This window comes from Pelmatolapia mariae, linkage group LG17, assembly GCF_036321145.2.
Source record: "Pelmatolapia mariae isolate MD_Pm_ZW linkage group LG17, Pm_UMD_F_2, whole genome shotgun sequence".
NCBI lineage: Eukaryota > Metazoa > Chordata > Actinopteri > Cichliformes > Cichlidae > Pelmatolapia > Pelmatolapia mariae.
In genome coordinates, this window is record NC_086242.1 from 38,512,613 (window position 1) to 38,538,414 (window position 25,802).

Sequence of the window (25,802 nt, forward strand, 5' to 3'; positions counted from 1 at the left end):
CTTTAAGATCCTAACTGAGTGAACAAGGACAAAATCTTTACTATCAAGTTTGGTAGGTATGTTAGGTTTAGAAAACAGAATAGCATCAAGCGATGTACTAAAAATGGATTCAGCTATGTGCGCCTCTATAAAAGGCCAGGAAGGACCGCATCCCTTCTGAACCGCAGGAACAGCTGAAGCATTATTCCAGAAAACCCACGTTCTGGCATTGCAAGCCCAATAATATTCCTGAAAACTGGGAGGCCTAATCCGCCCTCTGAGGTGGGTTTCTGTAAATGTGCCTTTACAATTCTATGTGGTTTATGTGCCCAGGTGAAAGGCATCTCAACTGAACAGTCTGCATGCATTAGCAAAATGTTAGTGTTTTATGTTTTATGATTATTTGTAAAAACATAAACAAACAAAAACACATTACAGGCATTGTAGGACAAAAGTATTGTTTTCAGTCCTCATATAGTTTTGATACTGTATTTGTGAAAAACTAATACCAAATGTCAACTCTTAGCCTATATACAAGGGACAATTATTGTTTTAGCTGTTTGCATTGCAGCCAATTGTACAACTGGGAATTCTGTACAATGGGATTCACAGGAAGTGGAACTGTGCTCGTAAATTGGCTTTGATATGATGCTGATGACAAAACAGTTCTGCTCACAGTCACCAGCACCATCACCAAAAATGATTTAAACCATCAAAATGAACAAAGATACAGTTCGCAGTGTCAACGCTTTTTATTCAAACAGAAAGACCAAACGGGGGCTACACCCAAAAGGAAACATCACACTCACAAAGCTTTTAGTGCTGGCAAGCATTTCGAACAAATCACATGTCGTTTAAATAACACCGAATATCGAAGACAAAACCTTCAGAGAGTTTCAGTCAAAGATATCGTTAGATCAGAATTAGAGAGACTTTACTGATCCCAGAGGGAAACTGAGCTCTTATGTGCAGCTTATCATACAGAGCTCAACACATTTATTAGACCTCCTGTCATAAATTTGAGCCAGCACAGGAACTTAGAAATGTATTAAGCATCAAATTCAAACAATAAAACAATTTTTTCTGTTAAGGAACCGAAGTGAATAACTGCAATTTTGCATTGTCAAAAAATTAGTTGACAATTTTAGTATTTAACATTTTCTGTTTTTTTGGAAAAAAATATTAGTTTAAAAATTCATGGAAAAAACAAAAATGATATATCAGCATTAAAAACGATTGTTTCAGTTAAAGAGCTTGTGCATACGTGTGCATTAACCATAGCAGAAATCTAAAAAGGATTTCGGTAATTGCCATTAGCCGTTAATCTACCCGTTAGCTGTGGCACACACCTCACACTGGGTGGTGGTCTAATAAATTGTTAAGCACGTATGTGCTGTCGCTACTTCAACATCCTGTAGCCTCTTCCTTTTATAGACAGAGCAAGAGAAAACAATGTTACTTTGGTGGTTTTACTGTCCTACTGTATATTACTGTATACTTGTATTCTATTGTACATATTGTATATCTTATTATTCTGTTCCTCTGTCTCTCTTGCTGCATTGAGCATGTGTATGGCAAAAGAATTTCCCTCGGGATAAATAAAGTTCTTCTTATCTTATCTTAAAATTAACATTTTGTATTTAGTACAACATGGACTCTGTCTTCGTTAGTCCCATACATGTGCTTTATATAACCTCAATATTCTGACCAATCAGCTCCCTTCACACGTGTAGTTCAGAAAAAACATGACACACTGTTGCCTGGTAGCACTGGTCCCCACTGAGATATAATGAGAGATATAAGACAGAAATGTCTGACGCTATGATGGAGAGGCAGAGCTCCAACTTTAGCAGTGTGAGCTGTAGGACGCTTTGGAGCGGTAGTTTTATTATTCCACATGGCAACATGCACATCCCTGTAAACATTTATTCATGTTGTAATCAAAGACCGTGGATAACGCCACTGTCATGTGATCAACTGAGTTTGATGTTTTTCTGCTTCCATGTAGAAAAACAGAGAAAAAAAGAGAGACTGGAATGCGAGGAATGCTGCAACTACGACTAGCAAGCTTAGTTAGCAGGCTGCATTCATGAACTGCAAAAGTGCTACATAAAGACACAGCTGCTCGTTCGTGATTAAAAGCACATTAATAATATTCTTGTATTTCACTCATCAAACCTCAGTCTGTGTCACACAAACATTAAAAATGCTTCAAAAGGCACCAACAGCACAAAATCCAGGGAAAGGTCCAATTCGGAATCATCAGTTATCAGAGGTGAAGTTACTCTATCGTTTCACTATATTTATGCCTACTTTACTTTCACAAAAATGAAACAAACTGCACTTTGGTTCAGTTGACAGGTTTCAACATAAATCAAACCTATGGGATGGTCCAGTGCAGAATTCTGAACGCATAAAGCTGAGAGATTCAGTGGATAAAACAAAGGTGCCTGAGATTACACCAAGGTTTATGTGTGGATCGAAACACCACGTATTCCAAACATGACTTTATCTGTCCCAAAGCATACTCACTCATCCCACGAGCAGTTATCCAGCTTTAAAAACTGAAAGAAGCAAAGCACCTGTTTAAAGTTAGAAAAAACGTCTCAGTTAAGTCTGGGAATATTACACTCCAGTGTTCCGGTCTTTGAATGATCCACCACCTCCTGGCATCATATTCCCAGAATCATCCTAGAGGGGGAAAATCCTCGGAATATTTCCTCAGCCTCACATCTTGAGGAAACATTCCTTGGCATTGCTCCAAACCTGGATTCCCTGCAGTTAGGGAGCAGAAACAAGAACATCCAGTAAACTTGAGTGCCAGTTTTCCTTTGAACCTTAGCTAGCTGATGTGCGACGTACCTTCTTGCACATGCTGATCTGCATGACAGCGTAGTTGATGAGAGCTTCCCGTAGGTCTTTGTCTTTCTGCTCCTTGAAGCGCTGGATATCCACCCAGGCCTTTTCCACGTGCTCTCTGCAGTCAAAGATGCATCATCTTTAAATCCGCGTCGATCTTGAAACATTTCCAACTGCTTTTACCCAAAACCTTCCCGCACCAGGCAGCTTTCAACACTCACGCGCGCTCAATCGTTTTCTCCTTGACAGTCTCTTCACCCTCTGCTATCAGATCCTCCAGCAGCTTCAGCCTGGCCTCCCTCTGCTCAGGTGCTTCTTGTCCAAAAAGCTTGTTGGTCATGCCTTTGAAGGAGAATGTCCGCACGATCTGAGGAGGTGAAGGGGAGAAGGGACAACACGGAAAATTGCAGGTGTCTCCCAAAACTAGATCCTCCTCAAACTCTGAATCTTTAACATTTTAATCTTTGCTCAAATGCAACTGAAGAGCGTCAGTATTTTCATGGATCAGGTTTCTGGCATGCAGTTTACTACAAATTGTTCTGAATTTACTGCCCTATAAGCACGTCTTATCCTGCAGCTGATGGGTGTTCAGTTACTTGGAATGACAAGTTTCTATCAGAATGAGTGTATAAAAAGCAGGGATGGATGCTCAAAGCACAGTGACAAAGCTTTGGCTCTGTCCTCTACTGGGGAAATTATGGTTCAGCAGTGGTAGCAAGCTGGGAACCTACAGGGAGTCCACAGCTTCAGACTGGTCTACCTGGATTTACCCAGGTATGCTAACTCAACGAAAAACCTGAAGTTTCCAAGCTCTGTGCTTGGTCCAAAAGTTAAAGACATAACACAATCCCAAAAGCTCACCATCTTGTTCTGCCTTTAATTCACAGATAGGTAAATCACAGATCTGCAATGTGAAGGATTCCATATATGTTTCCTATGTAGCCGTGTGTAAGTGTTAACAGGCAAGGAAAAGGAATACATGTAGAACATGAGCACAGTGTACCCCTGTAGCCAGCTCTTCACGCTGCTGCTTCTTCGAGATGAGATCCTGCGAGGCCATCTCCAGCTCAAACTGGGTCAGCTCATGTTTCCTGCACACCGCCCTGCCAGAGCGAAATACACAACAATGCATCATGAACTACATACTGCATGTTCAAACAGGAGCCTTTGGCATTGTAGAGGAACGAAAAAGAGGAGAGATACATAGACATATGTGACACATGCTATATCTGACTGTGAGATGCAGATGCTCTTCAGCATCATGGAGAATCCATCACCACAGCATACGCAGTAAAAGGCTCATTGGCCCACAGAGGAGAGCCTTTTTACCTGTGGCTATTCTACACCTGCACATCAACATGTTAGAATAGCATATATATAAAACATATCATTGTTTTGGCAGCACTCACTGGATTGACCGATCTTCAGAACCATAGGAAAGTCCAAGGAACTGAGTAAAAATATAAGAAAGTAGGAAGGTTCCTCAACAACTGCTTATTCCAACATTGTCAGTTCAAAGATCTTCAAACCTGACGGAAATTTCCCGCTGCCCATGTGGACACACCAGATGCCTCCTGGAGTAATGTTCTCTGGTTAAACAAGACAAAGACTGAGCTATTTGGCCACAATGACAGGAGGGATGTTTGGAGGAGCAAAGGTGAGGCTTTCAAACCTAAAACACTGGCAGCTGTAAAGAGCAGTGGTGTTAGCATCGTGCTGTGGAGCTGTGGTACTGGTACACTGCACAAAGTAGATGGAATAACGAAGAAGGAACACCTTAAATTCTCCAACTTTATTACAGATCACCAGCTAAATCACTGAAACTTGATACTCCAACAATGATTCCGAACAAATATTGAAACTGGCTTTGGAATGGGTAAAACAGGCTAACACGGAGCTGCTGGAAAATCGTTCCTAAAATCCAAACTTTGAGCTCTTGCTTTAAAATATTGAAGACGGTGTCGCAGTTTGGTCTTACCTCAGAGCTTCGGCATAGAAAAGATATTCTTTCAGCTGGTCTGCATAGTGTTCCTCCTCTTCTAGGATATCATCTATTGAAGCAGCATATCTGCAACCATGTGACAAAACACAAGATCTCACTTCAGCAGAAACACAGCCGGTGGTAACATCTGTAGCACTATGTGGTAAATCTGTCAGGGAAACGTACGCATCCATATGATGACCCGCACTTTGCAGTCCATCTCCCATCTCTTTTTCAATGGCACTCCACTCACTGCAGTGAATACACGGATGTGCACACATAAGTATCAACAGTATGCCACACAGTGCAACATCTGACAACACAGTATCTTAAAAATCACGTTTTCTTTCCTTTTACTTAACACAAAACAGCACGTGAGCAGGGTTAGAAGAGCCTGTTACTCATAGATACATCGTTACATCCATTCATCTCTAGACTGCAAACCGGCCCACACTACGTGTGACAGCTCAACAAAACCACGCTATCCTCCAAAAACGCCTCTGCCACTTGGCTTCACTCAGAAATGACCACCAGGAACAAAGAAGACAAAAACATACATGGTTCATAATTTACTAAGAAAAATAATGTGCTACCTTATTATGAACATGCGTTCTTACATATACTGAAGTAAACATTGCCAGTAGCTTGTTTAGTTAAATCCCCAAATTGGCTCCAGTTTGAGGATTTAAGGACAGATGGTGCAGCTTGTGAAGCTAAAACTCAGGATTTGTATTAAAACCAACTGAGAGAATGAGAAATTAGGCAATGAAACTTGAACAAATGAACAATCAGTACATTTTTCTTAGCCTTGCAGACGCATAATAAACTTGTCAAACCTGAAGACTCGTCCATAGTTTCCATGAACCTTATAAACGCCGTACAGTCGGTCAGCAACCCTCTACAAGAGACACACAGAAGGATGTTTGTTAACCTCAATGTTTCTGAGGTTAAGGACGAACTTTCACTGTTATTTTTGAAGCTCAGTATAAGTGACTCATTGATTTTTAAGTAGCTGTAATCACAATGTAAATCTCTGAAAACAAGTTCACCTCATCATGTCTGAAGGCTGGATGATGATGATGATGATGTCACTGTTGTGTTTAGAACTGGCTTCTGATATTTCCAAGGGGCAAAAGATTTAGGAGCACATGTTTGTGTTTGTGCGTGTGTGTGTGAGTGAGGGAAACAGGCAAAAACGAGACTTACTGCTCGTGTTCGGAGCAGCTGAGATGTGTGAGACTGCAGCTCATCGCTGTAATGCTTCATCTCCATGAAGCATCTGAGTGATAAAAGAAGAGAGACACATTTACACAAGATTCATATTTTTATTTTGTTTGATTAGCTCCTTACGAAGAACAATATCGATGCAAATGACCACCAAGTGCCTAAAGGTCCTTCCACACACAAAGTGGCGTGCACTGTGGGAACTGCTAGGTTGCACAAACAGCCTAAAACTTATCTTGCAGCTGATGATCGGCCTGCACTACGTCGTGGTTTGAAGTCGCTCATGGTCTTGACATGCATCACATGCACACTGCTGTCATTCTGCATTTCTATTGCTCATGCACGAGTATGTCATACCCTGCCGTTCGCTCCCTGGCCAGTGGACACTGCACTTTGCTCAATGCAATGGGAAACAATTTTTGCGTTGCATTAGTCATAAAAATGAATGTTATTGTGTTGTATGTGAAAATCCCTTATTGGTTACTTAAAATATCTCAGAAATCATCAAAGACTGGGCTTAAACATGCAGGAAGGTCCAAACTAGTGTGTCTGTGCACATCCACAGACACACACTAGTTTGCGTATCTGTGGACATTTAGTTTAGGCTTCTGGCTGAGTGGCGGCAGAGTCTGTCTTATTTCTGTGTTGATGCTTTAAATTAAATGTTTTTACAAAAAGAAAATAAGTCTCTTATTAAAACAGTAACTTACTTATCTGGATTTCTCACTCTGAAGGTGGCACTGAGAGCCCTGAGCCTGGAATCAGCCTGCAAAAGGAGTTCCAGGGGATATTTACACCTACTGAACACTGAGAATATCTGCACAACTGTTGGTACGAGTTCAGGAACAGATGCTCGCAAATGTCCAGTACCTTTGCCTGAAATCCTGTCTCGTACACCGCTTCTTTCCACCCATGCTCCTGACACACACACACACACACACACACACACACACACACACACACACACACGAGAACAGGTTAGTTACACTTCAGGAGTTCATCTATAAAAGATCAGCTGAATTTGCCCAGACTGCAGCACCATGTACCTCAGTGAGGAAGTAGTAGAGGATCTTGTCATTGCAGAGGACTGGATGAGAAGCCACACGAAGAAGAAAGTTCTCGAGCCCAACCCTGCGTCGCTCCACAAAGTCAGGGTCCATGTTGTCTGCAGACAGCTTGTGCCACACAAACTCTGCCTGTGTACATGAAGACAAACCATTTTCACTCGACCTATTCACACACGCATTTGTTTTTGACACTATGCTTCTGCTTACATATATAAAGAAAGCCCCTTATCTAAAAGATTGCTCCATTCGAGTTGTAGCTCAGGAAGTAGAGCAGGTCACCTATTGATTGGAAGGTTGGTGGTTCGATCCCTGGCTCCTCCAGTCTTGGGCAAGATGCTAACCCCAAGTTGCTCTCTGATGCATCCATCAGAGTGTGAATGTGGTTAAACCGCACTCAGTTTAGAGTCAGTGCTTGTGAGAATGGGTGTGACTGGGTGAATGTGGCATGTGGTATAGAGCGCTTTGAGTACTCCGGGAGAGTAGAAAAGCGCTATATAAGAATCAGTCCATTTACCATTCCATTCAAGTCAAGCATGTTAGCATTAGTTAACATTAACAAGCAAGAATGAAATATTCTGGTGAGACATGCTTCATTAAATAAATTAGCACTAGCTACATCTAACTAATGCAGCTAGTGCTAATTTCATTGCTAATTCAGTAGCAGTTAGCTAGCTACTCTTAGCTTGTTTGACTGCTAACGTTATCGCTAGAAAAATCCTCACTGTTTGCTTTTCTGTCCTACTGTGGAATCTGCATTGGAGTGTGTGTTGTGCTGGGAGCTATTAACTGGATGCTAGTCATTAGTGACATTAGTGATTAATGAGCAGGGGCAAGGCGGTCTGGAGCAAACATCACATCCTTCACAAAGAAATTACTCTACAACTTAATGTTGCATTTTGACCCATTTTAAAATTCGGCAATAAAAAGATTAATACATGACAAATCATTATATGTCAGTGTTATGATGGTATTAATCATGTGTCATGCATTGTATGAGTAATGACAAAGATTTTCAGCTCAATATTGACTAAGCCTTCAAATGCCAGAGTTAACTGGAAGTGCTGTCATATTAGATTATATATTTCTTAAAAGACACTTAACAAAGTCACACTGGACTCACCCTCTTCTCAGGCAGAGGAGGCACCACAATGTACGGATAGGTAACTATCAGGTAGTTCCGCAGCAGTTCAAACTCACTGTATCGTCTCCACAGACAGTCGGGGGCTGGGTTACGGCCTTCAGCGACTGCATCCATTGGCCTTTAAAGAATGAACCACAGGAGAATTTTGTTCTGTTTTTGCTGAGCCAATAGATGCAATTCATGCAACATCACAAGAGGAAATACAGATAAAATATATACAGTGCGAAAACCTCACAGCTTAACCCACAGAACTTCCTTTCATACCAAACAGGCAAACAGCATGCTGTGCTCACCTTGTTTCGATCAGGTACACAGTGAACGTCTCCTGCATGCTCACTGCATTTTTGCCGCTCCTCTTCTCGGCCTCAGCTACGCAGATCTCCATCCTGCGCATGAGGGTCGAGCCCTCTTCCACCATCTGAGTCGACACAACAAAAGAACACATGATTGGCCCTAACACTTAAACCAAGAAACACAGAAGTCAGTGAGAAAAGCTGAGGTAACATTAGTCAGCGAAACAACAAAGCCTCAGACGGGTATGGTGTTTTATCCTTCAACACTTGATGTTCTTTACAATGACAAATATGAATGAGTTGATACACTTAAATCTTTTGGTGTAAATTTAATTACAAAGACTTGGTAGGAGCAGGAACCAAAAGCAAAGAGGAAGTGAGAGCTGGAGTTATTTTTCTTTTTTACACAGATATTGTCACATGTTCTGAATATGCATGACGTGCACCCCACCTATGCCAGCTGGGTTATGCTCCAGCCCTGAATTGGACAATTAATGAAGAAAATGGATGGATGATGGAGTGTATCCCTGACGCAGGTAGACAAATTTATTCCATTAAGTTCCTTAAATGAAAGACAAAAACGGCTGATACGTTTTAAACAGACTCAGTGACTCTCACATAATAATTGGTGTTTGTTGACTCGTGAATGTTACATGAGAGCAGTTGAGAACAACTACTCTGACTGCGCTACGTCCCAGGAACATGCAGAACTCCAACCTTGTGTTTCCTTCAGATGATCCTTCAGCTGTCTCTAAAACATGCGCAGCTCGATCATCCATCAGCTCCATGCTTCTCTCTACGCTAACAGCTGTTTATATGACGCACGCGACCCGCTTTTATACCCAAATTAACATGGTAATATCCGCAAAATGAGTTAAACGCAAAAATGAAAACATTACTGAGCACAGTGATATGCTGACGTGTATTATCCTGCATGTGCTAGACTGTATGTAAGGAACCTCTGCCCCGAGCTTTAGGTCAACGCTAAATGCCATGTACCGTTAAATAACGCGCAATGACAAATAAAAACGAAATAAACGAGCAGGTTAACCGGGATAAAGAGAAGCTACGGTCTCACAGTGTTGTTCAAGCTGCCATCCGCTCCCGTTTGGTCTGAATCATCGTCAGTCCCCAGCGACTCTTCCCTTCCATCATCCGCCATCACCTTTCTCTCCGTGATGTTGATCTTGATCACGGCGCATGCGCAACACGTCCCTTCATCCTCGAACTCCCCCGTCCCGTGGTCGCTAGAGCCGTGCCAAGCAAAACGGGTATTTTCTGAGATCATACAGTCACACATTGATGGAAATACGAAATGTGTGTTTAGTCAGGGAATCGCGATTTTAAGGAAACACCAAGCTACAAGCTAGTTTTCATCGAAATGAGTGGTCCTCAGGGAGAAGCAGGGGTGTGTCTGGAGTGAGAACTAGGGTGCCACCGACCCCTCCCACCATCACCACCAAACCTTCAATAAACACTTTGCAAAAGTGTTCTTGGGCCCCTTTATGACAGTCCATTTCAAAAGTCCTGTAAACAGCCCTGGATACCTCCTGGATGTTTAGTAACATTAACAAAACTACTGACACAGCAGGGAAAATCAGCTGTGATACAATACTGAATCTGGAAATAAATGAATAATTTACATGGGAAGGGGTATATAAGTTGAGGAAAATGTGGAATCTTTACTCAATGAATCAACTGGTTGGGAGTCTGAAGTTTGATTTTAATGAATAGTGGAGGTTCTCTGACGCCACGTTCCATTTTTATAATATAAGGGTGAAATCTTCTGACAAGAATTAGTGGAGACTGCGTGGTCCTGAGAACTGAGACTTGGGTGGACTCCTGGACTTATCCAGGGAGTTCCAAAAGGTTGATTCTGTTCATCTGGACGTAGAATTTTCAGTGGGAAAAACATTGACTGACGTATACACTTGGATGATTGACCAAACGTTTCTCCCACTGAAAACATCCAGATGAACAGAATCAACTTTTTGGGATTTACCTGGATGATTGAGCATACATCAAGATATCCAGGGAGTTGCCTTATTACAAACTATTCCTTCCTGTATGCGTAACAGCTGACATGTAAGAAAACATTTCTGTCAGATCTTTAGTTGTTTGCGTGTTAATAAACGTACTGTCATTTTGCATGAATTCATGCGTCACTCTGGGGTTGTCTGCAGTGCATGAAACTGAATTATAATTATTCATTGGGGCTACTAACTCACATGCAGATAGGAAATCTTTCTATGAGGGTGTCTCTGAATAAATGATAAGCTGATGGAGAAGAACTGCATCATTCACAGTTAGAGTTTGCAGTCTGTGATGCTATAAAACATGTTACAGAACCAAATCATTTTTAAATATTAGGCAAAATCACACGTTAAGCAATAGTGACTGTCATGCAAAGTAAAAGTCAGAAACATGAACGTTCCTCTGTTTTTGCCAGGTCCAAAAAATAAGTTGCACATGCATTATAATTCAATGCAATATATTTTACAGTAGCCTAAGAATTGAATCCGTGTCTGCACATTGTAAACAACTGGCCGTCAAATAAAAAGAAGAAGTTACAGTCCAACAATAGTTTTCCATTTTCACACGTGCTCTAAATAAAGCATTTGATTGGCTTAGTAGGGCCATGTGGGAGGAGTTGCAAGGCAAGAAGTCTGTGTGTTTCCTGTGTACATACATTTATGGTAAAGGCTGCACAGATTAAAATAAGGTAATCAGAGCAAAGTTAAACCAGTCTGTCAAAATAAAAGTAGTAATTGGAATAGGTCTGGATCTGTAAAAAGCAGCATCTGTCTGCGAGCAGATTTGGGCTGCAGAGGAAGTAACTACTGGTGAAATAGGATATATAAGTATATAAGAGAAATGACCTTTCACCTCCAATGATCTATGACCTCAGCAAACACTTTCCTGATGAGTTTAGAATTTTTAATCTTAATAATTTCAGGTCATAGTGAATACAACATGAACTATTTTTATTGTTTCCATTAGAGTCAGAAATTAATCAGATTTGCTTTAGCGTGTGTCATGTCACTATGTGAGTGTTGTTTTTTCTGTGAAAATCACAAAGACAAACTTTGCCTTAATAATATTAGAAAACAGGAGAAGAAAATAAAAATAGTCAACAAACTCAGGAACATCAAGAAGTATTCTAAATCAAATAGAGCCTGGGGCTGAAAGGTGTTCTTCACCTGGGGAAAGAGGAGAGCAGGTTTTTTCATGCTCTGCATGAAGAATGAAGAGGTTTGTTTCAAAACTATATCAGCCATCCAGTCAAAATCACTGCACTTGTGCAGGAACTCTCCGTGTTTGACTTTATATATAGAACGTGCATATTTTTGTTGTTTTGTGATCATATTTCAGTCACACTTGCAGGTGTCTGCTCTACCATACACACTTGAATTATGGACTGCTCCTGAGATTGTAATCCTTCTGGGACTTTCTCCCATTGTTGCGGATGACTTCTGAAGTTCTCTTGTGTCAGGATGAATCTTTGTGTTTCACAACCTCATGTGCACTGCCACCAGGAACCATCTGTTTACATTTGCAACTACTCAATGCTGATTTGTCTTTCAATGTAAAGACTGGTGGTCTCACACACACACACACACGTACCACATTCATCAGAGTTCATCAGAGTGTGAATGTGTATGAACGGTAGTTAGGAAGCACTAAGAAACTTAGAAGACAGTGCTGGTGTGAATGGGTGTGACTGGGTGAATGTGGCATGTTGTATACAGTGCTTTGAGGACTCTGGGAGAGTAAGTGCTATATAAGAATCAGTCCATTTACCATTTACAACAACGGAATCAATTATCAATTGTTTAATGTTGAAATATCACAGTGTCTTAACATAACTTTACATTTGCGGGAAACAAAACATATTTCAAGGTCTGACCATGTAACTACCAGCAAATCTCTGGGAAATAGCACATTGAGTTGATATTTTATACTTAAAAGAAGGGAATTAAAACAAGCCTGTCTTCAAAGGTTATTGCACTGTTATCTTTTAATTTTGGACTTAATAATATAACAAATAAAAAGTGTGACTGTGACATGTGCAAAAGTTTGGTCACCTTACAGAGGAAGAAGAGCAATAACCACATCTGATGGTTATTGAGCTTCAGTGTTGGAACCATTAGCAAAGGTCTGCCGCTGGCTTTACATATGGCTCAAAATGATTGGAAAGTGAATAACATGACTTGTGCTGTTTGATAGATACGTCTCAATATTTAACATTACTTTTCCATTTCAAGTCAGTCACCCTGAAAGTTATACTTACAGTGAGCTGCAACTTAGATATAAAAGCCATTATTGTATGGCAGGCTTCAGGCAGCCGACTGTTACTTATTTAACACTGAATTATATGTTATGGGAGAGTTATTATCACCTACAGAAGACAGTTTAATGGCATGTCTGAATACTGTGCCTATGCAATTTCTAAAGTTTTAAAAGTTTGTAAAGTTTTGTGGTATACTGGACCATGTCTTCATCCATGCTAAAACTGTGCGTTTGTCCTATAAAAATGGCACGTATTGGCTCCAGCATGGTACTGTGTCGGTGCTACAGAGCACTTTGCAGATGCAAACAACTTGACATTGCTGCTATAGTTTAAAAATATACATGTACTGTTTAATAACTGGAACACTTGTTTGTGGTTCTGTTGGTCCTTTTGCTGGAATTACAGAGTTCATAGTGCACAAAGAAATTCTTTGTACTGCAGATTAAGTGGGCTGTGGTCATTCCCTTTTCAGTTTACCCCTTCCTTTCAGCCAATCAGCATTCAGCCTATGCACTGCATTATTGGCCAGAGGCAATGGGCTGATGTGACTTGTACCACTGATTGCATTCCCCTTTGCTTAGCTGGCCCAGGACCAGAACCAGCCTTTAACCTGAAAATGTCAGCTTCGGTGCATTTTCTCTAACAGAAACATTTTTCATCAGGTTTCAGTGGCCGACTAGTAATTTGGGCATGGGTCATTACTACTGCACAAAACAGCTTTGGCTGCCTTCTTCCCTCCCTTGAACATATCTACACACACCGCTGCCAAAACAGAACCACTAACATTCTCAGACACTCATCACATCCAGGTCATCATCAGCTTAGAAGAGTCGCCTGATGGTAAGCGGCCACCAAATAATAGACAACCAGTCTCAGGAACAGCTTTTTACCCCAGACCCATCATCACACATAACTCTGCCCAATCATGTGAAATAGCCTCTCCTTATGCAGTAGAGATTTACTAATACAAGACAGCTGCAATGACGAAGAGTTAAAAGTGTTCCAATTAAGTGAACAACTTGGTTTTACTCAAAAATCCTGGAAAGATCACCTGGATTAATGCTAAGGATTGTTGCACCAAGATTTGTAATATTAGAGCCTTTATATATAATAAATAGATTTCAGGTGTAAAAGGCAATAAGGAAGTGCCTTAAACTTGCATTCTCCTTAAAGGCCACCACAGACTGACCCCTGTAGTTACAAAAAGTCTCTTTTTAGTAAAACAGCTTTCAGCTATGACCTAAAAAAAGACTCCTGATGACTTTGTGGTCTCAGTCCCTAGTTTCACATTATACTGAACACAATCAGTCACTCTGGAATTTGATCGCACTGAGAACCAAAGGACACCTTCACACGGTAGCCCCGCCTTCTTTGGTACCCATTTTACTCTGTGGAGCATTATTTAGAAAATTAAAATCATTATATACTGAAAAAACTTTAAATTAGTGATTGGGACCACAAACCTTGGAGATATCACTCAACGGTACAAGTCCATCAGCGTGGTGAAATGGACAAAGAGTCAATATTTGAAGGGAAAGAAAGAAGCTGTCATTGAATGCACTGGGATGGTTCCTATGTATGCATAATTTAAACCTAAAAATATTGAGGGAAGTAGATAGATATCATACTGTGCTGCGCACTGATTTAGGCCATAAAACACATCACAGAAGTACGATACTCTTTGCACTGGATGGAGTGTTCAGAGTCAGTGCAAAAAACAGATACACACCAGTGATTATTGGCTAAAATTTCTACCATCCATCAATCCATCCTTGTCTCAACAAGAGAGCTGACATTAGACCGTGTTTCTGTTAAAGTTCAGGTCCTGGAGCATCTGACCGTTGTGAACGCTCTAAGGTTCATCTTGGATGCCAACAAAGAAGCAGACATCCTGTGGTGAGGAGGGATCGATGGCTGGATGGCTCTGATGAGACGAGGAGAAGGTAGATTTGGGGATTTCCCAGTAGTTGCTGTGGAGCTCGACAGAGGAAAGAGCAGGTGGGATATCTTTCTGACTGGGCTCACACTCCGAAGATAGCGGTGGAACACTCAGGCATTTCCTCAGGCAGGGCTCACTGTACAAAAAGCAATGAAAACAAGATTCATGTATAGAAGTGAGAGGTGATCTGGACTCCACAATGAGAATAGTGAAAACAGAAAAAAATGATTATTAGAAAGAGGACATGTCTGAAAGCGTCTGACGCTGAACCTCTAACGTTTGTTTGAAAATGACTCTGTATGCCATATTTTCTGTCACCTCATAGCGCTGGCTTGTTCCCCTTTCCAGGCCTGTCTGTACACATCACCTGCCACCTCAAACAGCCAACGGACATCAGCGGGCACCTCTGGGATCCACTCTACAAACCTGGTCCAAAGCAAAGCGGTAATGGTCACGGATTTGACACCAGCTAATTTTAAGTTCAAAACTCATTTGGTTAAAAGTGATATACCGTTATTGATGCGACCTCTGTCTTACCTCTGGGCCACTGAGTATGCTGACTGTACAGGAAGTGTGTATGGCATGAGCATGTAGGAGGCCACCCTTACTGGCAGCATCCCAGATACCCTGCCATACAGTCCGGATCTCTCTTGGCAGGCCTCACAGAACACTGACAGCCACATACAGAATAGGATGCAGTTATTTAAACATTTTAAAGAAGAATTATGCAATCTGTGCTTATTCTGGGATGATACCATACCTTTCTTGATTGAAGTGGGCAGACTAATGTGTTCATCCACCCTACAGTGCTGTTTACGAAGTAGTCGGAGCCTTCGGAGCACCCACTCCTTGGTTGTTTCAGTATTGTTGCAGCAGCTGATCGAGCTCTCTGGCAGGGAAGGGCCAGCAGTGGGACACTCCAGTGCAAGCAGGTCTGGAACCAAAAAACACCACATAGGTAACACAGTCCAAATGTCAAACTAGAGGCTGATATGAAAGTGTGTAAGTTGGAGAATCACCAAAGCAACCAAGGAATAGAGGACTCACTGTTCTCTTCAAGAAAGCGTAGAGCATCTTTATAACCGCTCTGACACATCTCAGCCAGTACCTGCGGACGGCGAGGCAGAAAACATATTCTACAGCCCCAATTCCAGAAACATTGGAAAGCTATATAAATGTTGCTGATCTAATAAAGCCGCACTTCATTCAAAATGGAAAAAAGTTAAATATTTACAATAAGACATTTTACTTCTTCATAAAAAATATCATCATAGATATATCAAGATCCACCCTCCACCAATTTGCATGTTCTCCCCATGTCTGCATGGGTTCTCTCCTAGTTCTCTAGCTTCTCCATCTCCATGAAGTTAGTGGGGTTAGGTTCATTAATGATTCTAAATTGGCCCTAAGTGTGAATGTAAGTGTGAAATGTTGTCTGCCTCTCTCTTATATCATCTAGGATATGCTCCAGCCCCCCGGGACCATGAATAGGATAAGAAAAAGATGATGGATGGATTTGAAGGCGTAAAAAAGCTAGGATGGTACAACAAAGGGTGGAAAAGTAGGTGGTACTAAAATGAAGTAATTAGGTTGATTGACAACAGGTCAGTAAGCGATTTGGTATAAAAAACAGGATCTTAGAGAAGCAGAGTTTCAGAACGCAAAGATGGGCAGAGGTTTACCAGTGTGCAAAAATGTTTCTACAAATTATGGCAATACCAATCTGAGCACACCCAAAAAGAATTAGTCCATGGGACAATTTCAAAATAATGATCTTCAATGTGAAATTCTGAAGGCTGAATATGTCATCATTTACAGCTCATAATGTTATCAAAAGATTCAGACAATCTGGAGAAATCTCTGTGTGCGAGGGACAAGGCCAGAACTGAATATTGGCTGCCCGTGATCTTTGGGCTCTCAGGTTGCACTGCATTAAAAACAGATATGTGTCGTTCATGTCTCTGAGTGGACTCTGGAGGAGAACTGTAGTCCTTACACAAAGTTCATGCAAAGAAAAATCCATATGTGAACATTGTGGACATTATTCCAGAAGTGGCACTGCCTTCATATAAGCATTTAAAATCTTCCTGCAGCATCTAATCATTGTTTGAAGTTCTGCTGTGTGTACATTTCATAGGCGTACAGGAAGATTGACACTGTAAGTGCAATCAGATGTTTCTCTCTGGCTGGCCTCACGTCTTATTATTGCAGTTGTTGTCTTTGGTATACTTGCCAAAATCTCAGGATTTAATTTTTCACCTGATATGACTGAACCAAGGTAGTTGAAAGTCTTCACGGTTACCAGCCTTCTCCTGAATATTTGGTCTCACTTGCCTGGGTGTTGTTGGTGATGAACTTGGTCTTCTTGGACCTGAGCTCCACACCACAAGCTGCTCTATTAAGATATTCCACTAAGCAAGCAAGTTCATTTCATTCCCTGCATGTCTTTCCTCTGATGGGAACTGTGACTCATTGCTTTCTATTGACATCTTCCATAACTGTCATACAGTACTGTGTCTGAATCTGTATAACTCCTAATTTCTTTATATTTTGCTTCCAAGCAGTCAGACTTGAATTTTTTTAACACTCTTGAGCAACAGTTCTGTGGAGTTTTGAAGGTCTTGTACCTGAGTACCTGAACAGGTGTTTTTTCTTGTTTGTTAAGCCACTTGCACCTGAGCTGTGAGTCATTCAAGGATAAATAAGCACCTAACTCAAGGGACGAACCTGTGTTATGTTTACACTAGCAAAAAACGTAGAATCTCTGTCATAGATAACATCTTGAAAGGTGTCAAGTAGCACTTTTGTACCAATAAAGGTGATTTCAAAGAGCTATTAGCTGAAAACTTGGCATATCATGGCATGGTGTGCAGCGTGTCTTTGAGGAAAGTGGAAGACAAAAGAGGAAATGGCAGGCCTATCTGCAGCAGACACTTGGTACCTAAATGTCATGACCTTAAGAAATAAACAAATCCTGCCAGAGGACCTGAGAATTGCATCTGGGCTTTCAGTTGATCCATCTATTGTTCACCAAAGCCTCGTCAGAAATTGTCTCAGTGAAAGTCATTTTAAGGAAAGGAAATGGGGAAAAGAAACAGACTAAATTACATATGAAGTGAACTGAAAATGAGTCTTAGAGTGATGATCCAAACTTGAATTTTTTAATTGAAATCATTGCAAACATGGATGTTGGAAGCCAGGAGACATGTAAATATGAGTGTATACAGCAATCCGTAAAACACGGTGGAGGCTCTGTCATGGTTTGACGCTGTATTTCAGCTACTGGCGTTGGTGATCTTATCAAAATTGAAGTCATGAAGGTGGTCACACCAAGACATTGACTTTTAAGCTTGTTGGAATTGTAATACTGTAATATTGAAACAATCTCCCTAAAAAGGTCAAATACTTCCTAATATACAGTCTAGCATTTTTAAAATTAAATATACATGCCATTCATTGTTATGCTATTACAGTGTTTTGGCAAGTGAAAGGTACAGAGTCATGTCATCAGGTCTGCTGTCAGTTTGTTTTATTGTGTAATAGCTTCAATACAAGCAAGCTGTGACATTGTTAAGAGATGCTCATTTCATTGGCTGGAATGGTCAGGCCACAGGAGACACATATTAGCCAAGCGTGTATGTTTGTATTAAGGACTCACTTTGTTCAGGCATGTAATGTGTGCACTTGTTTTTCAGGTGAAGTGATATAGTGATGTCATTCCAGGAAAAAACACACATCCCCCAGACACAGATAAGTGAGCTCGTTGACAAAATCATAGGACCCAGATAAGGTATGCATACACACACGAGAAGGGGGTGAGGCTATATAGCAATGATACAGCAAATAGATGTACTCCAACAAGGTCAAAGGTCACCTTATCTTAGAGGTTAACTGACAGTCATCACAGTGGCAGGAAATAACAAGAGGAAACTTGGCTTCAGTTTGAATAATAACAATTACATTAAGAAGGCACTTAAAGGCCTAAAACCAAATCTGAGAATTTTTGGGAATTTCTGTTCAGGGGATATTAATTTAACAGATGTTTTAGGATTTAGGTTAATGTTGCATTCAGCACCATAGGACCTCTGTGGCACAAACATCAGGAAAATCAGCTGTACAGTCTGGATAGTGTTCACTTGAGGCACTTAGAACAACTACTGTAATAAAAATGAAAGATAGTGTACAACACCACTTTGACTTCTCCTGCAGAGCAGCCACTGTGACAACAGTTAGTAGGTAAATGTTACAATATACAAGCACAGAGAGTCACTACATTTTAGATATATGACAAATATTTAAAGATTCTCTTAGGTAATGCAAAAAAGCACAAAATCCGACAATAGGTAGTCTGAGGTAGCGCTGAGCTTCTAATGACTTTGCACCATATTTTGTTGCAGATATAGAGTTATAAGGTGGACTTGTATTATTTCTGTCTAGTTGTTGTAGATTTTTCTCATTGTTTATCTGAAGTGTAACACTTGTCATCCCGTTACATTAACACTGTCTATTAACTGTCAGATGCAAACAGATGCAAAAGATGCAAACCCAGCAGCCTGCAACAAGTGCTTTAAGCTGATACTGTGATACTGTGCAAAGGAGGTAACACCTCGAATCTGATGAAACACCTGGCGACGCATAGCGTTTTTTTAAAGCCGAGAAATGCGCCGTATTTGATAGCTTGCTGCGAGACCTCACACCAACACATCTACTGCGGGTGTGGTGCCTGTTATCGGACCTGGAATTAGCAACAACCCCCAAAAACCCGAAGAGGAGAGTCCTGGCCCCTAGCCCTGCCAGTGTAGCAGAAATGATGAGGATGATGATGGCAGCAGCAGCCGTTCTTCTCTGCGTGAGTAGCTTAATGTTGTTCGTGTGTAATTTACATTGAGTAGGCTAACCACGTTATTACATTAATGCACGTAAGGTGAACTAGCAAACACCGTCGTAGTTACATGCGGCTGTCTTCTTGTTTGACGGCAGATACTCCCTTCACCCTGGCCAAAAAGGCTAAAATGACCAAAGAAAAAGTGGAAAACAGCTAAACATGAGAGGTTTTTGGACAAAGTTTGTGTTTTTTCCATTGTTTAAGCACTGCTTCCAGCCAAGAGTGATACCATATATGCCCTATAGCTGCAGAAAAGGCTAACATTGTTATCTTTTTACAAAAAAAACAGCTAAACATGAGAGGTTTTTGGACAAAGTTTGTGTTTTTCCATTGATTAAGCACTGCTTCCAGCCAAGAGTGATACCATATATGCCCTATAGCTGCAGAAAAGGCTAACATTGTTATCTTTTTACAAAAAAAACAGCTGAACATGAGAGGTTTTTGGACCAATTTTGTGTTCTTCATTCTTTAAGCACCGTTTAAGCACCGGCACCGTTTCAAAAGTACCGGTTTGGCACCGGTATCGGATAAAACCTAAACGATACCCATCCCTACAAATGAGTCATTTTTAGTATTGATTAGTGTCTGAGTATCAGTGTTTTCACATAGTTATAGTTTATTTACTCTGAATTACTCTGAATTAGCTGATGGGTTTGTAAACATGTAGCTTTTTCCTGTGCTTTGGTTCGTTTTCACACAGAAAAATCAAGTGAACTCCAAGCAAACCAAAATGCTCAGTGGCCAGATGCTTCTGGGGCGGGAGCAACAAAGGTAAATACAGGAAGAAGGTGTTGTGCTCTAGACTACTAGAAAACACAGAGAAAGCGGTTTACACTGGGTCTGAGGCTCAACCACCAGTGCTCCCAATGTCTCTTCCATCACACTGCACAGCTATGTTTGGTTTGAGGCCATGGCAGAGGTGTGTGGTGCAGGTTTTTCCCTGCTGCTGGGAGACGCTCAAACAGCACTTGAGTGGTGCTTAGTTTGCCGGCAGTGTCTCAGAGCTGCTTCACACACATTTTCCAGGCTTTGGCGACTCCATCAAAGACCGCCGCTTCTGAGGTTCTTGTCTGGTGACAAGGATTGACCCTTTGCCTACGCACAGAAGCTTTTACTACTATTGTTAGTCCTTGTAAAGGTGAAAGAATGATTGATTTACTGTTTTGTTATTTTAGATTTTCAACTTTTAAAAGATGAAAATCTAAAGTAGGGGTCTCCTTCCTTCTATTCTCTACTTAAAAACGTGTGACTGAAGCGACTATCAGTGAGAGTGCAAGATACTGTTGATTGACATATGACCTGGTAGTAAATACATTACATGGCCTACGCAACCAAAGCCTGGAATGTCTGCAAGAAACTGACCATCAGCTTCAGCGCAATGCACAACGAGTACATCGCCTCCAGTGTGCTAATGCTGCACAGGTACCTACCTTGGGTTCTGGTGGAAAGAGAGCCCTGCTGAGGCGGTACATGTTGCCCATGTTCATCTGGATGCTGGTGTTGGTGAAACGCAGCTCATGAAAGCTGGTGGACTTATCCCGTGGACAGATGTCACTTTCGCCAGAGAAAGGAGATATGGTGATGGTGTTCTTCAGCTCTGACTGAGGCAGGTTATCACTGATCCCACCGTCTACATAACGCTGAACACACACAGACAGTTACCAATATACCTGGAATAAACACATCACTCTTGGTTGTCATTTATAGAACAGGCCACAATGAAACACAAGGAAACTGTTCATTTCTGCTATACCCTGGTAACTGGGCCATGCACAAACTACAAACTTTTTTGGTATGCACATTTTGATCCACCATCTAATTTTTCCTGTGACTGCTCTCACCTACCACACTTACAATATTAAAACCCAGGCTTCACATTTGACACAATTTTAAAGACTTTACCCAGTTTTTATGTAATGAAATGTTCTGATTCCATTTCATTCTCTCAACCAATGGAATACGAAAGCAGGGCTTTCTAATTTAAAGCGCTTAAAAGGAATTAAAATCCTTTTAAGTGCCATTAGTAAAATGTCATTCAGCCTGCTAGACGTTAGCAACAGAGAATGCAGCCTCTGTGTTAGGAATGTAAAGCGTGATGGAAAGTAGGTCAGTAAGGGAACGGTTGACTGTGCACACAGAGTAAAAACATGTTGTTCTTTTTAAAGCTATATAAATGAATCTTTGCTACACGAGTGTATTTAATTAACTTAAATATGCTATAATTACTATTTTGTTACAATTTTGTTATAATTTCCTTAATAGTAATAGCTAAAGGTTTTAAAGGTTTTAGCACTTTTTATTTGTTTCTTTAGTATTTGGAGACATCCGACTGGAGTCAGATCTGTGGCAGAACAACATTCCCAAACATTTCAGGCAAAGTGAAAAAAAAGAACTTTATTAGAAAACTAGACCTGATGTTAGACATCTGTCTGCATGTGCATACACAATCAGCCGTGGAACACACAGCTCAGTGAAATCGCACATTAGCTTACTGAGCTGTACTCCCTTTTCTGTGTTCACACTGAACTTCAGCACCAAGGTTCAGACAACAACGTCTATGCAGGGTGAAAAGAAACCAGGTGTCCTGTTTTGTTGTTTGGATGGAGTTTACAAATCTTTTACTGTACATTTGATTTTATACATTATAAATACCTATATTCATTTACAACATTTACATCATTTTCAAGGTATTTGGTGATTTTTGTCACTGTGTTTATCTTTGATTACAATGCTTTTAGATTTTGTTATCACACTGACATGTCAGCTGCTTCAACTGTCAATGAGAATTTAAATAAATTTTAACTGACACAAAATTGCACTAATTTATTTGGGGATTTTCAATATTATTTGTTTTTTCTGTTTTCTTTAAGTCTTTCATTCCCTTTTGTAAATCAAAGTAGATTCTTGTTATTATTAGCTCCAACCTGTCTGCTAAAAATGGCATTTCTATAACATCAAACAGTGTTTGTTGTTGGACTCTCTTCATTTTTAATAAATGAAACCTGTATGAACTGTAAGTGTAACTGAAAATTGACATTCTCTGATAGTGGAAATCTGATTATCACTAAACTACAAAAATGTGGAGTAACTCAGCCCTGCTGTCAGTTTTACTACACCAATATCAACTGAACTTCAGTATAACTTTGAAAGGCAACATCAGTGCTAAGAACAACAGTCAAGTTTCTTTTTAGTTTCACATGTAGTTTTAGTTTCTCTTCTGGATGATATCTGTAGGTGCAGATTTAAAAAGTTCAGAACAGGCATTTTACTGTGAACGTAACACTTACAGTCATCTAAATAAACACACTGTATGTTGTAAGTCCCAGCAAAGCCTGTGCTTCCTCAGACAAGTGAAGAGCCAAAAGGGAAAAGTCCAAGTAAGTCCCTGAAAGTGTGATATCATTCAAGGTTACTAGACGCTGACTCCAAAGGAGTCTGACTCTAAACTCTGCCATTCATAAAGCACTGACTTTTCTCAATACATGTTACGTCAGCACATTCGGCTAACTCAGTGAAAATCACTTCTGAATACATTTCATTCTTTTGAAAATATTAATTACCTATTTATTAAATCCGAGGCTTCAGAATGTAAGTCAACAAACCAACAGCTGCTACATTCATTTCTCTATATGGAAATACTCATATTAATTATGTACTTAGTGTTACCATAGTTGCAATTTGCCAAATATCTCCATTATTTTTAGCATAATCCAGTCAACACACTTAATGTTTGTGTATTTGTTAGGCAATTTCAAGGAAATGGGGTTGAATTCTAGAAGATGTTACATTTCTTGATTTGTTATCAGGTTTATTATTTTCCTGAGTGTCTTAATTATAATTGTGGTAATAGGAGATAGAAAGTTGAGCTGATTACTGGATGAGATTGCTGCCAAAGTCCAAGAGCTGCTGATAAGTCACAGTAAAGCAAACAGCTATATGCTGCGACCTGCAGCTTCTTTATCACTGCTCAGATTGACTACTACACAAAGCCATCCCACAGTCTTTACTCTGTATATTAAATGTGTATTTTTCCTTCTTCATGTTTAATGCTTAAAAGAAGCTACAATCAAATGTGATTATACAAGACGACCCACGTCTCAATAACATTTTTCACACTCAGAGGATTTCACTCTTTTGCATCCACTCAGTGCTTTTCAACTTTGCTTATTGCTACATTGTTTTCTTCTCTGCTCAAGCTTCCTTCTTCTTTTTCTGTTTTTTTTAGTCACATGTGTGCTTCTGCTTCCCCAAAGCAGAAACACGCATACATACATGTAAAGAAGCAAACCCACCACTCCTCTGAAGCACGGAGGAATCAGTCCACAGTAGATGGGGATAAAACAGCTGCAGATGAGCGCCTGTGGATAGAGCACAAGGTTAAACTAGAGAACACCCATTCCCTGTTATGTGGAATATATCCACCACCTCTTTCCCCTCACCTGAATGAGCTCCTCTTTGGAGTCAAACTCTGACACGAGCACATTCTCCCCATCAGTCACTCTGGTCAGAGAGATGCACAGTCGCTTTGAGGCCAGGGTGTGTGCGTCAGAGGGCAGGTTGCGGTTCAGGCCAGACCTTAACACCTTAATCAGGTTGAAAGTTGGATGAAGGGGGCCCAGGTTTCTCTTTCTGGCCTCCTTAGCCACCTCAATCACATCTTCACAGCATTTAGCTGGGAACGAAAACACGCTAATTAAACCTGTATCAGTATTGTCTGACGCTATCGATGATAACCTGCGCGTCAGTCTCGGTTTCCAGATGAGATCAGTCCGTAATGATTGCTTTCACATGAGAAAGAAAGTGAAAGGGTGCCTCTAACTCGAGCACAGTCATGTTGTGGTATGAGCCAGTCCTATTTGAACACAACCTATACATAATATACATGTATATCAATGAAAGACATTCTCTGCCTGCTCGGTATAAGCCTTGCACATATATGAATTGCTATCTTAAGTTTATAGTACTACTGGTCTCAAGTTACTGACAAGTAATATCTAACCTTGAACAGAAATTAGCTACAAGACTATTAGTCTACAGTAGACTACAGTACATTTAATGTGGAACATGTGGAACTGCCCCAATGATCCAGTCTGATAGCTTTACACTCTAAAAGGTTATATATTTATTTATTTTTTATCTTGGGGGCTGTGCGATTGTTTTGTTTTGATCTTTTCTCTCCCTTTTTTAGGGTTTCTACTGTAGAAATCTGAAAGGTTCCTAAGATATAAACGTTTATTATTACTTTATTAATAAAAACACCGATTTTATATATCTGCATGCTAAAATGTAAATGGGTTTCACTATAAGTAGCCTATGTTTTAAACAACGTTTCATATATACAAATATTTTAAAGTATATTTACAATGTATACAACTTTCTACTAACTTTAAGGTTCGTGTTGTTTATGAAATCGACCTAAATCTCTCTTGTCAAGTGCAACTTTCTTTACGCCTGCTAACTCTACAGAAGCCTGCTATGTACACAAGCTGAACCCATATTTATACATATCCCCAGCAGCCTACAGATCATATTCGGTAATGAATATGATTTTAAGTGTACATTATTATTCAGGCTACCGAGCCCCAGCATTGTATCTTACCTATGGGTGCCTCGCTGGCGAGCATCGAGGCGGTCAGCGCACCGGCCGAAGCCCCATACAGCTTAGTGGCCTCTTTGATAAGGTACGGAGCTTTCTCCAGCAGACAGCTGGCTACTCCGATGTGGTAAATGCCCAGGAACCCGCAACCAGCGAAGGACAGGTTCCAGCCACGGCTTAAGTCGAACATAGCGGGGCATTCCCTCGCTGGGGTAGTCTGACAGGTAACGAAGACTGAGCAGGACACCAAGCTGTCAAGCCTGTCACCGCCGCGCGACCAGAAGGAACGCACGCAACAAGTCAACAACCAGCTATAAAAACAAACTGTGGTGCGTTCAATGACTGTCAGAAAAAGCAAATACACCGAAACAACGCAACTATGTTCCACTTATCGATTTATTTGTATTATATGTACATATACATATGTGCATTTCTACTGTCACTGTTTATTAAAAAGGCGTATTTTAACAAAGAGTCATCAATTCGATCATCTTATTCCACTTAAATGACATGTCAAAGCAATATAAAACATGATGTCGTAAGTAAT

At 40.5% G+C, this 25,802-nt stretch overlaps 2 protein-coding genes across 2 annotated transcripts; both read right to left on the reverse strand.

The window, feature by feature from the left end:
- Window positions 1-716: 716 nt before the first annotated feature.
- Window positions 717-9,749, reverse strand: LOC134647064 (sorting nexin-4-like). Its single transcript, XM_063501208.1, has 14 exons — window positions 9,623-9,749; window positions 8,545-8,669; window positions 8,231-8,369; window positions 7,090-7,239; window positions 6,914-6,961; window positions 6,754-6,809; window positions 6,026-6,098; window positions 5,656-5,717; window positions 5,006-5,071; window positions 4,817-4,906; window positions 3,842-3,941; window positions 3,060-3,205; window positions 2,842-2,956; window positions 717-2,754 (listed from the first exon to the last, which is right to left on the reverse strand). The coding sequence occupies exons 1-14, from the start codon at window positions 9,704-9,706 to the stop codon at window positions 2,707-2,709; spliced, it is 1,302 nt and encodes a 433-aa protein (XP_063357278.1). The 5' UTR covers window positions 9,707-9,749; the 3' UTR covers window positions 717-2,706.
- Window positions 9,750-12,362: 2,613 nt separating this feature from the next.
- On the reverse strand, window positions 12,363-25,577 carry pnpla3 (patatin-like phospholipase domain containing 3). The gene is made up of 9 exons (XM_063500633.1): window positions 25,259-25,577; window positions 24,099-24,331; window positions 23,952-24,017; window positions 21,090-21,299; window positions 15,822-15,882; window positions 15,535-15,708; window positions 15,312-15,444; window positions 15,093-15,200; window positions 12,363-14,910 (listed from the first exon to the last, which is right to left on the reverse strand). The coding sequence occupies exons 1-9, from the start codon at window positions 25,443-25,445 to the stop codon at window positions 14,688-14,690; spliced, it is 1,395 nt and encodes a 464-aa protein (XP_063356703.1). The 5' UTR covers window positions 25,446-25,577; the 3' UTR covers window positions 12,363-14,687.
- Between the last annotated feature and the right edge of the window lie 225 nt (window positions 25,578-25,802).

Bases quoted from the DNA above. Each gene is read 5' to 3' on its own strand.
- LOC134647064 (XM_063501208.1), bottom strand. From the start codon at position 9,706: ATGGCGGATGATGGAAGGGAAGAGTCGCTGGGGACTGACGATGATTCA. The intron at 6,962-7,089 runs GTACATGGTGCT...TGTGTGTGTCAG, and splicing joins TCTACTACTTCCTCACTGAG to GAGCATGGGTGGAAAGAAGC. The intron at 6,099-6,753 runs GTAAGTTACTGT...TTTATCACTCAG, and splicing joins AGAGTGAGAAATCCAGATAA to ATGCTTCATGGAGATGAAGC.
- pnpla3 (XM_063500633.1), bottom strand. From the start codon at position 25,445: ATGTTCGACTTAAGCCGTGGCTGGAACCTGTCCTTCGCTGGTTGCGGG. The intron at 15,883-21,089 runs GTAGGTACCTGT...CGCCGTCCGCAG, and splicing joins TCTTTCCACCAGAACCCAAG to GTACTGGCTGAGATGTGTCA. The intron at 15,445-15,534 runs GTATGGTATCAT...TGTGGCTGTCAG, and splicing joins GCCCACTTCAATCAAGAAAG to TGTTCTGTGAGGCCTGCCAA.